Here is a 14,850-nt window from a genome sequence, read left to right on the forward strand (position 1 = left end):
TAGTAGCTAACTGCTTTTGCAGGATATTTGGAAGGTGATAGTATTCATTTTGAAATTTTATACTACATCAGTTAAATCCACTGAAAAATAACAAGCTTTAAACATGCAAATACAGTAATAGTGGAAGGTTTTTTGGTTTTGTTTGTTTGCTTTTACAACAGACACAGACATACAGTAATGTATGAATTTTTCTCTGACAACAGTTTAAATCTATTCTCTGCCAATTTATCAAGTAAAAGCACGCAACATAGTCATGTTCCTACCTGATTGAGATTAAGATTGTTCTCAATACTAAGAGGAATCAGATGGGGCAATACTTTTCCTGCAAGCTGTTCTTTGGTAATTCCCAACTTCTTATGAGTAAATGTACACTTGTAAATACCTGACATACAACATCAAAATAGCAAAAATTGTTAAGTTTAGTAAACAATGTGAACAAAGTAGCACTCTCTATATGTATCGATCATCTGAACATACATTGGCTCTGTGTGCAAGCAGGGACAAACATGATCAACGGAATCATAAAAGCTAAGTACTCTTCCACAACACAAACATATTATAGCAAGAGGCTTTGCTAAAGTTCAGAACAAGAGGAGGTCCAAAGTAATACTTCACAGCTATGAAACCTGATACTAGGCAATGTATTGTCCTGGTCAATTATCTGAGAATATGCATCTTTGAACAGATCATGGGCAACTGAGTTAGCACAAACTGACTAATTGCCACTGAGAAATTAAGCTGCATTAACTAAGGATGTGTTCTCTCCTGGCATACTGAAGTGCCTAGGAGTAACTATCACACCGCTCTCTGATTGCATTTTACAAAGATTCTTACCTAAATGTTTGGGGCTGTGCTACACATAGGATCAGAAATCATACATAGTCTTTATCTGTTCTAAAATCACTGGAAAAAAAAAATACTGGCAGGTATGAGGGATCCAATGTTAAGCCTACAAGTTCTATAGTGTTTCTGACAGGAGGATTGCTCCGCTTAAATAGTCCACCTCTGGTGGCAAACACTGAACATACTAGCATACAAGAAGAAGTTTTCCTCACTTTCTATGGTTAGTATTAGAACAGAGCTGTCAGCTGGCCAAAGAAGATATTACACACAAGATGGAAGGTATTACAATTCCGGAAAAAAGGAGAGCTCAAGCAGGTAAAATTGATTTCAGCCCATCATTTCCAAACTAGAGTTCACTTATCCACTGTATCCAAGTAGAATTCAAGAGTAATACAACTAAAGTAAAAGATACACTGTCCCTCACTCTCAGACAGCAAATACAAGTCAAAGCTGCAAGGATTAAAGGAAACAGGCAGCTTGAAATTAGTACTGATAGATGCTGTCTTGCTAATTTTGAGCAAATCAAAATAATGCTACCACCACATATTATTACAGTGTTTAATGAGGGCCGCTGCCGGTACAGCTCAGCTTGTTACAAATGGTCTTCAGTCTACTACTTTGTTGTCAGTAAGAGAAATGATTACTGTCTTCCAGACTTGGCCACGCAGTCACGCCTCTTTCTTGGCAGTGACTCTGGTCATCTGGTCTCCTTGAGCCCATTCAAATTGTTAAAATCACACATACTGAGTTAGGCAAGCACCAGAGTGGCACTAGGAAAGCACAACTGAGAGTAACGCCTCCCTTTCTGGATGTAACAAGCCATTAGGTTTTGTTAGCTGTTTTGTGAAATCTCACCCAAACTATGCTCCATTTCAGTGCAAAGGCAGCCATGTCTGCTTAAATGTCCAACAAAACGAGTCTAACAAAACCTGCAGTGAAGAGCAGTAGATTTGCAGACAATCATTTATAGCATCTGACATGCAAGAGTGGTTAAGAGAAGGCAACAGTAACATCTTAAAAGCTCCAACAAGGTGCTCAGCATCTGAAAGAAGACAGATCATATATTCTTCTGAGTAAAACAGCCTTTCTGGCTGTGTGGACCATACAGTCCATGAAAGTGTCACAGCCCAAGAACTGCAATGAGTACTCAGAACTGCATTGGGCCTTGAAGACTACAAATACAGGCACTAGTGTTCGGAAGTACCAGCAATACATAAGGTAACTGAACAGGGGTGTACTTAAGAACCATAAACAGGAAGTTTTTAATAGTCATTTTAGTGTAACACTATGTAAACGTTATCAATGATAATACAGAAAGCTTTCAGATTTACTTCAAAGCACAAAAGGGGAGAAAGTTGAAGGTATTAATTACCTAAAATTCCCATTAGCACTGCAGGTTCCTTGGATGGAATTTGTTGTAGAAAAGGTAAAATATCATCAAGCACAAACCATTTATCCAAGTACTCCAAAATCTTGCCTAGGCACACTAGTGAGTTTACGCGGACCTGTGAAGTATGATAAGAATCAAACAAACTCTCTACTATATTTTTGCCTAAGGAAAAAAAACCCTTGCAAAACTCATACTTAGAAGAAAGCAGGTGCTACTGAAACTACAACCTTCATATCTGAAAACTGAAGACAAGTTAAAAAAACCCTTTTGTTTCATGAAAGGAAAACACATATAGTTACACACTGCTCACAAAACCTTGGCTTTTCTGCAGAGCAAATGCTGTTAACATACATTATTGTGGAACACACTTCAACAATTTTTACAGTATTATTAATACAATAAATTGTTAACAACCTTAAAAATAGTTAGAGTAAAAACGTAAATGGTGCTTTTGTATTTGTAAAAAGTAAAAAAAAAAACAACTCAAAAAGAAATCAGAGCACATTGATGGGCTTTTCTTTAAAGACACAACAGCAGAAAAGTCAAAGTAATTAAAGGTAACAACATTTTCTGAGGACTGAGAGATAAAATTATTAGGGTACTTACAGCAAGAGAAGAAGTTTGCAAACATGCATTTTTAATTCTTGGAATTAATGAATTTTTCATTGATGGGTAATCTATTAAATTGGCAAACGTAGGAATTATGTTTAGGCAAAGCTCATATAAAAAAAAATTCCACATAAGTTTAAAAAGAAACATGCATGTTTATTATTAAATTAGTACTAATATTACTCAAGATCAAAATTAGTTTAAAATGTATTCTTAAGCTTTCCTTTTAAGGGAAATATCAGTTCAGCTAAGCTGACCTTAATCTATCAGACTCACTTAAAAATAGCTAGAATAATAAAGCATCATGATATGTATATAGAACCTTAGAAAATGGATTTCAAAAAGAGTATTCATAAATTTATAATAAAATATTTGGACAGCAAGAATCTCTTGCATTTTCACAAAACACCTTTATATAAAAAACAACTTTTATTACATCAAACTGTAACATTTTCCTACAGAAGTCAAGCAAATATGAATGAGTACTATCAATGACACTGCAGCAGCACAATGATAGGCTAAAAGATAAAAGAGCATATCAAGATTAAACGTACTTAAGCAACAGAGGAAAAAAAAATACCCGATTTCAGCCCAACCTCAAAAAATAAGAGACAGCAATATTAAGTATATGTTGCAATTAAATACCTGAGTAATCAAACTACTGATGCAGAAAAAGACTCATGCCAGGTATTTAGAAACAAAAACCTTTCTCCATAATATTGCAAAGGCTTTGCAAAGGTAAAAGTCACATCTGATTATCCAAATCCTTCTTTAAGAAATATTTCATTTGTTTATCTCCCCCTCCCACTCCTGAATGCCTTTGGGTAACTGGAAGTTAATTCCAGTAGAAGAATGATTTAAGAAACAAAGAACCACCTTAGAAAGGTAGAGAAAGCATAAAGAGAAAAATTAAAATATGGATACATAAAAATGTCACCAGAAGGTCTATTAATACGATTTTACAGCAAATCAGGTCTTCCAAGGTAACTGTCAGCACACATGTTCTTACCAGTAGGACCTCAGAATAAGCCACCTCTCTCATTGACTGGTAAGAGCACGCATGCCTGCATAGTTTCTGCTGCACAAGCAATGTACTATAAATGCACATCCTACTTTTTGCTAAGGTGGCTAGTAAGAATTTAGGATAAGAGCATTAGAACAACGGTCAGGTGGTTACTCCCTGGAAAATAAGGGAACTAAATTTTATTTTACTAAAACAATTTTCTTCAATAAAACATTCACCTCTTTCAACATTCAGGGATATTACACAACTTTATAATTTTTTTTTTCAAGTAAACAAACACATGAGTATATAAAAAGTTGGCACATCAGTTTAAAGAAAAGAAAAAAAAATTGTTTTAAATAAAGGCTGCAATTACTATACCTGGATCTGAATTGAAGGTGCTTCCAAGGCTCTATAAACCATTGGTAGAACACTGTTCTTTATTTCATCCGGTGGAGTTTTGGTTAGAAGCAAGTCCATTTTTTGCAGGAAGATCAACAAGATCTATTAAAAGAAGGACAATTCAGAAGCCAAAAGTTTTAACTCCAGAAACATATACTTACAATTTAAAGTGTGTTGTATCATATCATAAAAACTTCAGAAGTTTTCTTGTAACTCAGTAAATGTGATCACTTACCATGTTGCTTGCCTGAAGGCATGGAAGACAAAAAACACTTTGACATATTATTGCATTTTAAAACCAGCAAATACAAATCAAACAAAATATGCATGTTCTAGACTAATCCTTCTGAAATAAGAAATCATAATGGCTAAGGAAGGAGTTATTGCTTCTATTTACAACATGGTCTTTTGTTAAAATCCACCCACAGAAAATCTTTATACACACATCACTATTGAAAAAGTTAAACTTTCAAAAAACTATGGCTCAAATGCTGTCCTCAGAGCATTTTATCACAACTCCACATATAAAAGCTGTATTCCATGTGTATCTAGAATTAAAGTAGAGACGAAATGAAAAGAATATTACAGCTACTATATGGACACAAAATACCTTTATTCTATCTCACATGGAAATTGTATATCATAAAACAAAAAATCCCAAAAAAAAAAATTCACATCATGTTAACCTAAAAAGCAACACTAGAACAGCACATTTACATAGTGGGATTCACCTTGCTTAGGCTTAGTCCTCTAAAAGTCAGCTGCTATTCTAAGTTACTCATCCAGGCTCAGTCTCCAATACAAAGAGCTACATAACTCATAAGACTCATGTCTCATCTCAGATAGGTGAGACAACTTGCTACAGGTGTCATTGACTATCCATTGGTATCTAGACTCATTTTAGAAAATAGGTTAGACTAGATGGATAAATTGTGGTGAATGGTATCACATTAATAATAAAAAGCCAAGTATTTCATGCAAGGAAAAGTTTTCAATTTTTAAGTCTAAAAATACGTAGCAATCAATGCTTGTATGTCAAATAAACAGAAGCATCAAAGTGTAGAAATACAAGTGTACCAAGACCACATTACAAGTTTCCCCCTTTCATTTGCTTTCCTTTACAGGGAAGAAAAAGAAATTCTTTTAAACTGCAGCTAATGTGTGTTTTCTTGTTGTATATTTATAATTACCTAAAATGTACACATACACACAAACTCACTCATTGTGAGTGAGTTTCATTTTCATGTTTCATTCCATGAACATTGATTATGATGCAATGTCCCCAAATTTGGGAGAATTAAGGTGAGATGGACCAGATCTAGTTACATTTTATAATTATTCTTGAATAAAGAATTTTTATTTGTCCTAAACTTGGCTTTTTGAAACCTACATGCGCTCATAACACTGTTCTTCTCTTGTCTAGCAACCCTGTAATAGTGTGGCATGACAATTTCTATGTTAGTTAAATGTATAGTTTTGGAGAAGGATCGTTTGATTGTTTTTGCAAATTTGAAAAGGACATGAACGAAACCTGCTATTTAACAACTAGAAAAGCTCCTTTAAAGTAAGAACCAGATGTTTGAGCATATAATAGACTGCTTTTAAGTTAAATATTGTACTATATAGTAATTTAGATTTCACAGAAGCAGTTCAGCTTTTTTCCACTGGCTGTCAATGCTTTTCAACTAAGATAACATAAAGCTGAATTGTTTTTGATATCTCTGCCTGCCTGCCTTTAATTAGAATGTAGTTCATGCTGTTCCAATGAACCCCTTTTATTTTTAGCTTTCTAGGGTCATATTTGATACTTCTTATCTATTTAAGTAGAAACCAAGATGTTACAGTCACAGATGCACACACACCATCTAATAAGCAAGCAGCAGTAGCTGCACTCTAAACAATGCTGCTCAAGATGTCCTTCATTCATTAATACAGAGCCCAGTACTTGTCAGGGTACACTTTGGTGTACTGAATTAGAATATGAACTTACAGCACATCATATGCTAACTCACTATTCTAGGGATTCCCCTAGACATAAATTAAGAGTTTGTCTACACTGGGAAGCTATGTCAGAGTAAGCTAGGATGTTAATTTACAGCACACCTGTTACTCCATGCTAACTCCAAGAGTACGATATGAATGAGTAAGTAGTTTAAATATTCAATTTTCCTATTATAAATTCCCTCATACAAAGACATTGTGAACACTGGATAACAATTTCTTCATACTGAATTACAGCAGCTTCCCTATGATACATTCACTTCCTAACTCAAGTATCCTATGAAAGCCAAGCAACAGGCCCCCCATACGAATCTAAAACATCTTGAGAGAGCGTTTGGAAGAAACACCGGCACCTTCCCCATCCGCCCCTCTCCATGAGTTACAAACACACAGGAACTGGGCGGTCTTGCCTTGCACAAAGACAGTCAGGCCTGGAATTCTGTCCTCTGGCACTCTGAACCTTTGTATTAATTTCCTGAATTCCTGGTATATTAACTTTGAAAACCTGTCCTAGATTACTTAAACAAACTTTGTCATACTAGAAAGACCACAGAAATAATAGTGGAATAAGTCATCTAGTACTTAGCGTGCATTAAAAACATCAATGCAAGAATTTAATATATAGTATCTAGAAAACTACAAAAAAACTTCGCAAAGCTTGCTCTTTATGAGCTGACCCCAAGTCTGTATTTTGCTTCTCTCATTTCTCAAGAAATAAAACAACTTTTGTGCCTATTACGCTCCAGATACAACTTTGAGACAAACTTTTTGCAGTGAGGATTGTCTCACAAATCTGATGTTAAAGGTAGCAAAACATAATGTTACCTTTTAGGATGAAACAGCATAAATACGTTCACATAAAGACGTTCACTGGCTTTCGGTCAGTTAGACATTTAATTTTTTCAAGACAGCAAAGCAGCTAACATAAAGCCTCAGTGTACCAAAAGTAAACAGCATGAAGTAGTTCTAATTTTCTGAGATACTCTTAGTTACACAGTTGTCCCCTTTCCCCCCTCCCCAGTATAATGAGAGTTCTCTGATCCGGTTTTCTGAAACCCAGAAATAAAAAGTCTACTTGTTCATTCCTATGTTTATCTTGCCCTTTAAGTGCTCTACAGACAAAGAATAGCATCCAGCAGTAAAGCAAAGTGAGCTATAAGGAATGCATAGCTGCCTTTTATTTGTGGAGGCACAATGCCTAACTTAGTGACAGAATCCTCAGGAATCATCATGCACATGGTGTTGACAAAAGGATCCAAATGTTTTGCTCCTTTACAGTAATGTTAATGTCTTACTACTTTTATGCATGTAAAGAACAGAAAAAAGCGTATTTTACTTACACGTTTGTCAAATAAAATGAAACAAATTTCATAAATTTGTGCACAGCCCTCAAATAAACACTATTTTATTATCATCAATAAACAGCACTTTTAAGAGAGTGTCAAAGTTACAACTTTTCCACCCCATGATCCCAGTGTCAGCAATCTGGATACAAGAAAAAAAACTAATCATAGGTTCAGCTACTGGTAGACTATGTGCAAATATTGTACTGTACAACGCTGCTCAGATTGGCTAGATAAGTGATAAAATATACCTTTACAAATATACCTTCTACAACCAACCAAAAATAAGAATTGAGTGGTAAATTAAATGTTTCCTTGCTTGCTAATCTAATCTCATCTATAAATGCAAATACACCCTCAGAAAAACCATCTAAAAAAGCAGGGGTAGAGGTTTTGTGAATTTCTACGAAAAAAATCAATTTTGTCTGAATCAAGACTGACTGCTTGGACAACTACAGAGCAGGTTGGGCAATCTGTGTGAAGCTGGAAAAGGGAAATAGAACAATTAGTCATTTTTCAGGGAGAAAAACACCAAAGAGAAAAATTGTAATCTGAACAAAATTAACATACCTGGATTGGTTCTTGCTGCTTAAAAACAGGACCAAGATCAGGCAGAATGAGCCTGATATATTCTTCTTTGGTGCATTCCTCAGCAATTAGAAGAACGTTAGGCAAGACAAAGGGTACCATATCAGGATTCACAAATTCAGAAGTCAAGCAAGGCAAAATTCGCTGAATTATAACACGCTAAAAGAAAAAAAAACAAGCATGCATCACATTGTACTGCATTGCAGTAAGTTACTATTGTGCCAGCTCAGCAGCTTTTGTATTAACCTGATATTTACAAAAAAGCAGACAGACATTTTCAGCTTTGAACTCTTATTTTCACAGTATACTCTAGCTAATTTACACTGTGCTACTTTGCTTACTTTTCTCTGTTTGCACTCAAAACATAACTGGAGACTATAAGAACTGTGAAGGTCAATGAAAAGCAATTAACTGTACAGAAAATAGGACTTTCAGCCACATACATGAATTATGAGAACCTTATTCTATATGCTTTACTTAAAAAGACCCTAAAAAGACCCTTTAAAAAGACCCTATCACCCCCCCAAAATAATAAGTTTTTCAGTACCCCATCACTCACTGAACAAACACATAATCCTACTATACCTCCCTGTAAAACTCCAGGTACATTCCCTAAATGGGATTCTGCTGACGAAATAGGTATTTACACTGTGGATGCCTAGTGTAGAGTTAGACATCCTTAAATGCTTTTAAAGTCAATAAAGAGAAATACGTAGTTCAAGGGCACAGTCCCTTCCCTCATAAAATATACCTTCAAGACAGAAAAAAAAAATGAATGCCCTAAAGATGATTAGGTCAGTCAGTGGTTGTCTAAAGTCAGGTGAAATACATCCCATCTATTTCCAAATTCAAAGCATCAACGACTTCTGATCAAAGGAAAAAATTACTAATTTAGAAAGAGGAGAGTATTAAACATGAAGTCTGAATTTTGCACTCTTCAAAACAATTAAAAATGAAGAAATTTAATGCAGTGGTTGAGGAGCTCAGCTATTCTATTATGTATTAAACTAATTCTATTTTTCTATTATATATGCATTATGCCTTATATAAATTAAAGAATACCACAAAAGGAAAAGGAGTCAGTCTAGACATAGTGTCTAACACTACACAGAAGAAATCTGTAATAACAGATATTTGCCTTTGAGGTTTCTGGGCACTGTTAGCACAAGAAAAGCACTTATCTGTTGAGGGAAAGAAGCTTTGCATCATTCAACATTAAAGTACTGCCTTTGAGGGCACTGTTAGCACAAGAAAGCACTTAGTCTGTTGAGTGATGAGTGATTTGCATCATTCAACATTAAAGTACTGCCTTGCTATGAAAAAACTTGAAGCAATCTTATTGGGAGAAGAGGTGGCAAGATGACTTCAAAGAGCTATGATAGCATCTGGAAACAAAGGGAAAGCCTTGTAAGTAGAGAGAAGACAACTCCCTTTCAAGGTGGGATGAACTTATATAAATTAAAGAATAACACAAAAGGAAAAGGAGTCAGTCTAGACATAGTGTCTAACACTACACAGAAGAAATCTGTAATAACAGATATTTGCCTTTGAGGTTTCTGGGCACTGTTAGCACAAGAAAGCACTTAGTCTGTTGAGGGAAAGAAGCTTTGCATCATTCAACATTAAAGTACTGCCTTGCTATGAAAAAACTTGAAGCAATCTTATTGGGAGAAGAGGTGGCAAGATGACTTCAAAGAGCTATGATAGCATCTGGAAACAAAGGGAAAGCCTTGTAAGTAGAGAGAAGACAACTCCCTTTCAAAGTGGGATGAACTACAAGAGGACATGCAAATGATGGTTCCTTACACATACTAATAGCACAACTTTCCATTTTCCATTTAAAGAATTACTGATAGTTGAGGAGTATTCCACACCAATTATTTTATAATCCCCCCTTCTTTCCTACTACTCCACTCTACTCATGGCAGTCTATTATGGTACAATGCTACATGAAGTCCCGCATTCCGAGATTCAGAATGTTAATAGATGTTCATGTATTTTTAAACTCACTATTTCAAGACATCATACAGACATACCTTAGGTAGTTTTGGCAGAACCTTTGGTAGCCCTTTAAAAAACTGTGATTTCTGAAGGTTATCCCTTTGAAATAATGAATCAAAATACTGAAGCGTCATTGCTCCTACATCATCGAAGAATGGTATCTAAAAATAAGATCAAAAGCTTGTGATCTGGAGGGAGACAACATTGACACTGTTACAAAGATTCCAAAATATAATCATCTATTTACCTTTTCAATGCACTATAGCAAACCTTTACAATGACATGCCTGCAACTAACAATTAGAAAAGTACATTTTTACATACTAAGTAGTATAATATTCATAGATAAAGGTGGATTATTAAGATGGAATTTTCCTAGCATTTTAAAGAAACCCATGCATGTTATGTGTATCTAAGTTAACTTATTGTATACGAAATAATGTTTTGTCTACAAAAATGGAATGAAAAGTAAAAATCTGGATTAAAAGTTCTCCTAGGAATAATTATGCTATTTAATATTACAACAAAGGATTACCTACTAGGCCATCCAGATCTGGCTACCACCCCTGGAAACTTATAATGAATCAACAAGCATTTATATGCAATAAATGTGTAATTATATACATTTCGCTCCAATGTTCAGACCCACTTGTAAATCCTGTCCACTGTAATTTCTCACATGATCTCCCATGTTTGCATGAGGGCACAGGCCTTTTTAAGTATTGTGTAACAATGTATATACATAGACCAGGCTTATAAAGATGGCACCAACAAAATACCAGGGGGTTTCATATATAGCTGTGGTGTATCCTATTAATACTGCTAGAGCTGCTTCATCGTTAATGAAAGATTGATAAAAATGCATGATGATAACAAGATTGTTTATATAAAAATCCATCCCCAAATATTCAGCTTTCAGTTAGCAGATGAACGAAAAGAGTAGAACAGTGTGTCTATCCCAGACCTACAGAGACTGGAATAAAAAGTTCTGCATTCAAAAACTTGCATGGGTAAGATTCCTCCTTCCTGCTAGCTCTCAGTTTTAGGGAGGGATATATCAAACCTCACGGGCTCACAACAGTTAAAGACAAAGCATGGTCTCTCAGACTATTTAGACGCTTGTTTTCAGTTGAAAAATTTGTGCAAAAAGAAAAGGATATAAAATCATTTAAAGAAGCTCTGCTGTAAGGCAGAAAGAGAAGCCAGTAAGAGTAAGGCAATAAAGAAAAAAAGAATCAGAAAAGCAGATTGGAGTAGGGCAATACAGAAGAAAAAAAAAAATCTATCAGCAGAGAATTCAAGCTAGTCTGCACTGTGGACTTAAATTCTGTCTTCTAGATCACACACTGTAACATATGTGACCGTGGAATTCTACACAGGTTAACACAAACTAGTTAAAACTAGCAAGGTAAAATTGCCCATGTCAAGCTCCATTTTAGTTCATGTCATGCTGGCCATAACAAACTGCTGCTAGAACTAAAGCTCTAATATCTCTACCCTACAATTCAGTCCGCAGTGCAGTCGTGGTAAAAGAAACAACTTCTTTATAAAACCATACTGCTTAATACAGCCATTTACAGATTTGTTTGTTGTAGTCCTTCAGACAAGTGAGTTGATACCTGAGTAATATTTGCCAATTTCCTCACTTCCCATCTTTCAGCATATACACTGGCAGAACCATTACCTGTTCCCCCTCCCTTCTTCACTCACTATGTCTTCCAACTGTTAAGACACTGATTTCTCTCTCTGCATACAATCTTTTTATATGACAGGAAAAGAAGAAAATTGTTTAGCTAAGCAAATCTATAAGCAGGAACCTGAAAGGCTATCAGATATGAGAAAATAGGGTATAAGGCAAAGGAAGAATCATGCTTTTAAGTTCCACTTTCAGATAGGAAAGTGGAGGAAGAGTTTATCAAATTAAAACTTAAATTATCCTACTTGCAATTAATTTTTGCTTTATTATGGCAAGTAAGCTCCAAATATATTTGAAGCTATTCTTCTGCATATTTAAGCATACACTGAAAATCATAAGCCAAAAGTTAATCCTTACGTTTATTGCCCTTTATCATCTTATGGCTTTAAAATACTTCCAATACAGTTTTAAAGACTGAATTGTATAAAAACACAGCATAGAAAATACTTCCAACTGTATTGGAAAGCAACAAAATAGTGTTGCATTGAATGATTATTCTAAATTCTGTCTCAGCACCCACTTCTTCCATATTAATAAAGGTCAGCATAAGGACAACTTTTGGCATCAACTAACATCATTATTTCCAAAATAGTTTAAAAATATTTAACATTTCAACTAAGACAATTAACAGGAAAACACTTTAAAATAGCTCTATTGTTTCTACAAATCAAACATTATTTTCCCTCTTTCCTATGGCTACTGTATTTTCCGTGAACTGACCTTAGTCATTTGATCTGCGTCTGGTCTGACTGCTGGAGCTACATTTAAGAGTAGCTTTACATGTTCACGCACCTCCTCTGGTATATTCTGAAGAGTACTGGAGCTTAAACGGCTCAGCTGTGTAAGTAATTTAAGCACATGCACCATGAAGTCAGAAAATCCTGCACATAACTATTTCCAATATATAATAGAACTATACTTTGTCCTCTTGATGGTTTCTCTACCCACACCTTTGATATCCCTCCCTTCTCCCCCTTTATAACCCATTTGCTTCTGATCCCTCAGTCTTCTTTCTGTCTCCCAACAGCCTACCTGCTTCAGGTCACGTTCCCCTATTTCCAACTTCTCATTGTCTTCAGGTTATCAGGGAACAGAAACCCAGCATTTTTAAACAGGCACCTGTTATTATCTGAGGTGTTGTCTACACACATTAAAACACAGTACACACAACTAAGGCAATGGGCACCCAAAGAAGTTATGACAAAGGAAACTTGCATATGAACGTACATTATGTCAGCTGATCCAAGTAACTGTCTTCTGTTAATATTCATAGTCTACAAAGAATGTGAAATAGCTGATAGCTAACTGGATACCAATTGCAATGTCAAGTGATCAAATCACTCTAAACTCAGCCGTCTTCAACGGTCCTACATAGGTCATTCACTACCTTGTGTTTCACACGGTTCACCCCAACAGGTAAAATACTTATTCCACAAGACCAGCATTCAACAGGTTTACAAAGAAATCAGGTGAAAGATTAAATTTGTAGTATAAAATTGGTACATGTAACATTCTCTACACATAATTTTTATTTCCCATATTTTGCTAGGATTCTTTTTGCTTGTTATAAAGATAGCATGCAAGGTAAGACACCATTGTTGGATCATTTATGTTGGAGCACCAGTATCGTGTTCTATATATTTAAATCTATTTTAAAACAGTAACTTTTCAAATATGAAAATCAATGAATACTAGTCACAAATAGAACAAATACCTGATCCAGCTGTCTACTAAAGCTTTTATAAATATCCTGCTTGTTGACCTCAAAAATTGGTTTCCCTTTATTAAACACTGCATACATAACAGCTCCTAGAGAGTACATATCACTGGCTGTCTCACAGCTCACGGAGAGAATATATTCTGGTGCCAGATATTCAGGATTTGGAAGACACAAGGATGGCAAGTTTGGATCCCATTCCTTACAAGGGAACTTTGGCTACAAGAGAAGTAAAAGAAAGCACATTTATTAGGGATTTTTAAAGAACATTTTAAATAAGAAACTCAAGCAGCAAAAAATAATTAATCCACTCAAATTCAATTATGAATGAAACGGAGTAAGGCAAAACTGTTAAGAATCTGTGTCTGTAGCTTAGAGTGCTTAGCTGATGCAGTTAAGTCTGAATATTAAAGTTGGGAAGTGTAACATAAAATCAAAGCACTGCTGTAAGAGGGAAACATGAGCTATGATGGGAATTCATTTTAGGAGGTAGCAACTAGGCACTGAGTGGATGCAACAGACTAAATTAGGTAGCTTTGCATGTCATCCAACATGCAGGTGAGCAGAAGTGGCACAGGCTTCAGCCTCTGTCTGAAACCATCACTAGCCTATTTTGACTCCACTGAGCCAACTCAGGCTCTTTTTCTGTGATGACCAAAGGCTGCACTTCAATCCAGAACTGTGCCATATATTCAAACTTCCTGCCAACAAAATATAGAGGTGAATATTAAATAAATGATTCTGTACTGAAATGCAAGGTCATGAAACTGGTTTCAGACAAAGACCTGAATTGGAAATTTAATGATGATAAATACAGACATCTGTTACCTCCTGTTCAGATGGATTTGTTGACTGGATACAAAAATCAAAGCCCATAATTTTCCATGCTCCACTCTTATTCAAAATTATATTTTCAGGAGTAATATTTCCATGGACCATTTTCACACTGCTATGCAAAAATGACAAGCCTTCAGAAACCTGTTAATAAAAGATTATTATTTCAGGTTAAATATTTCCCCAAATATTCCGTTAAGACATTTACAAAAATTCTGTTCCTGTGGTCACAGTTAAATTGGTAAGTTAACTAAGAAACAATTTTTCACCACTACTTTAGGCTATGTCTTAAAAATTATGTATGAAGGAAATTAAACACAGATGGGTAATCAGCAGATGAGATTACTAATGCTGATTAACTGTCTGTCCTGGTTTCGGCAGGGATAGAGTTAATTTCCTTCCTAGTAGCTGGTACAGTGCTGTG

The 14,850-nt window shown here is 35.3% G+C and overlaps 1 protein-coding gene across 1 annotated transcript in view; it reads right to left on the reverse strand.

Annotated features, from left to right (window-relative positions):
* The window catches only part of SCYL2 (SCY1 like pseudokinase 2), a 38,574-nt gene that overhangs the window by 9,362 nt on the left and 14,362 nt on the right, over positions 1 to 14,850 (reverse strand). Inside the window, exons 4-12 of the mRNA XM_009284169.1 lie at positions 14,421 to 14,570; positions 13,590 to 13,811; positions 12,596 to 12,712; positions 10,216 to 10,341; positions 8,162 to 8,338; positions 4,227 to 4,349; positions 2,840 to 2,950; positions 2,216 to 2,348; positions 264 to 382 (exon numbers count right to left, since the gene is read on the reverse strand). Coding sequence (XP_009282444.1) covers positions 264 to 382; positions 2,216 to 2,348; positions 2,840 to 2,950; positions 4,227 to 4,349; positions 8,162 to 8,338; positions 10,216 to 10,341; positions 12,596 to 12,712; positions 13,590 to 13,811; positions 14,421 to 14,570 — 1,278 coding nt within the window. The remainder of the gene's footprint in view (positions 1 to 263; positions 383 to 2,215; positions 2,349 to 2,839; positions 2,951 to 4,226; positions 4,350 to 8,161; positions 8,339 to 10,215; positions 10,342 to 12,595; positions 12,713 to 13,589; positions 13,812 to 14,420; positions 14,571 to 14,850) is intronic.

Source organism: Aptenodytes forsteri, unplaced genomic scaffold (genome assembly GCF_000699145.1).
Source record: "Aptenodytes forsteri isolate BGI_AS27 unplaced genomic scaffold, ASM69914v1 Scaffold60, whole genome shotgun sequence".
In the NCBI taxonomy this organism is placed as follows: domain Eukaryota; kingdom Metazoa; phylum Chordata; class Aves; order Sphenisciformes; family Spheniscidae; genus Aptenodytes; species Aptenodytes forsteri.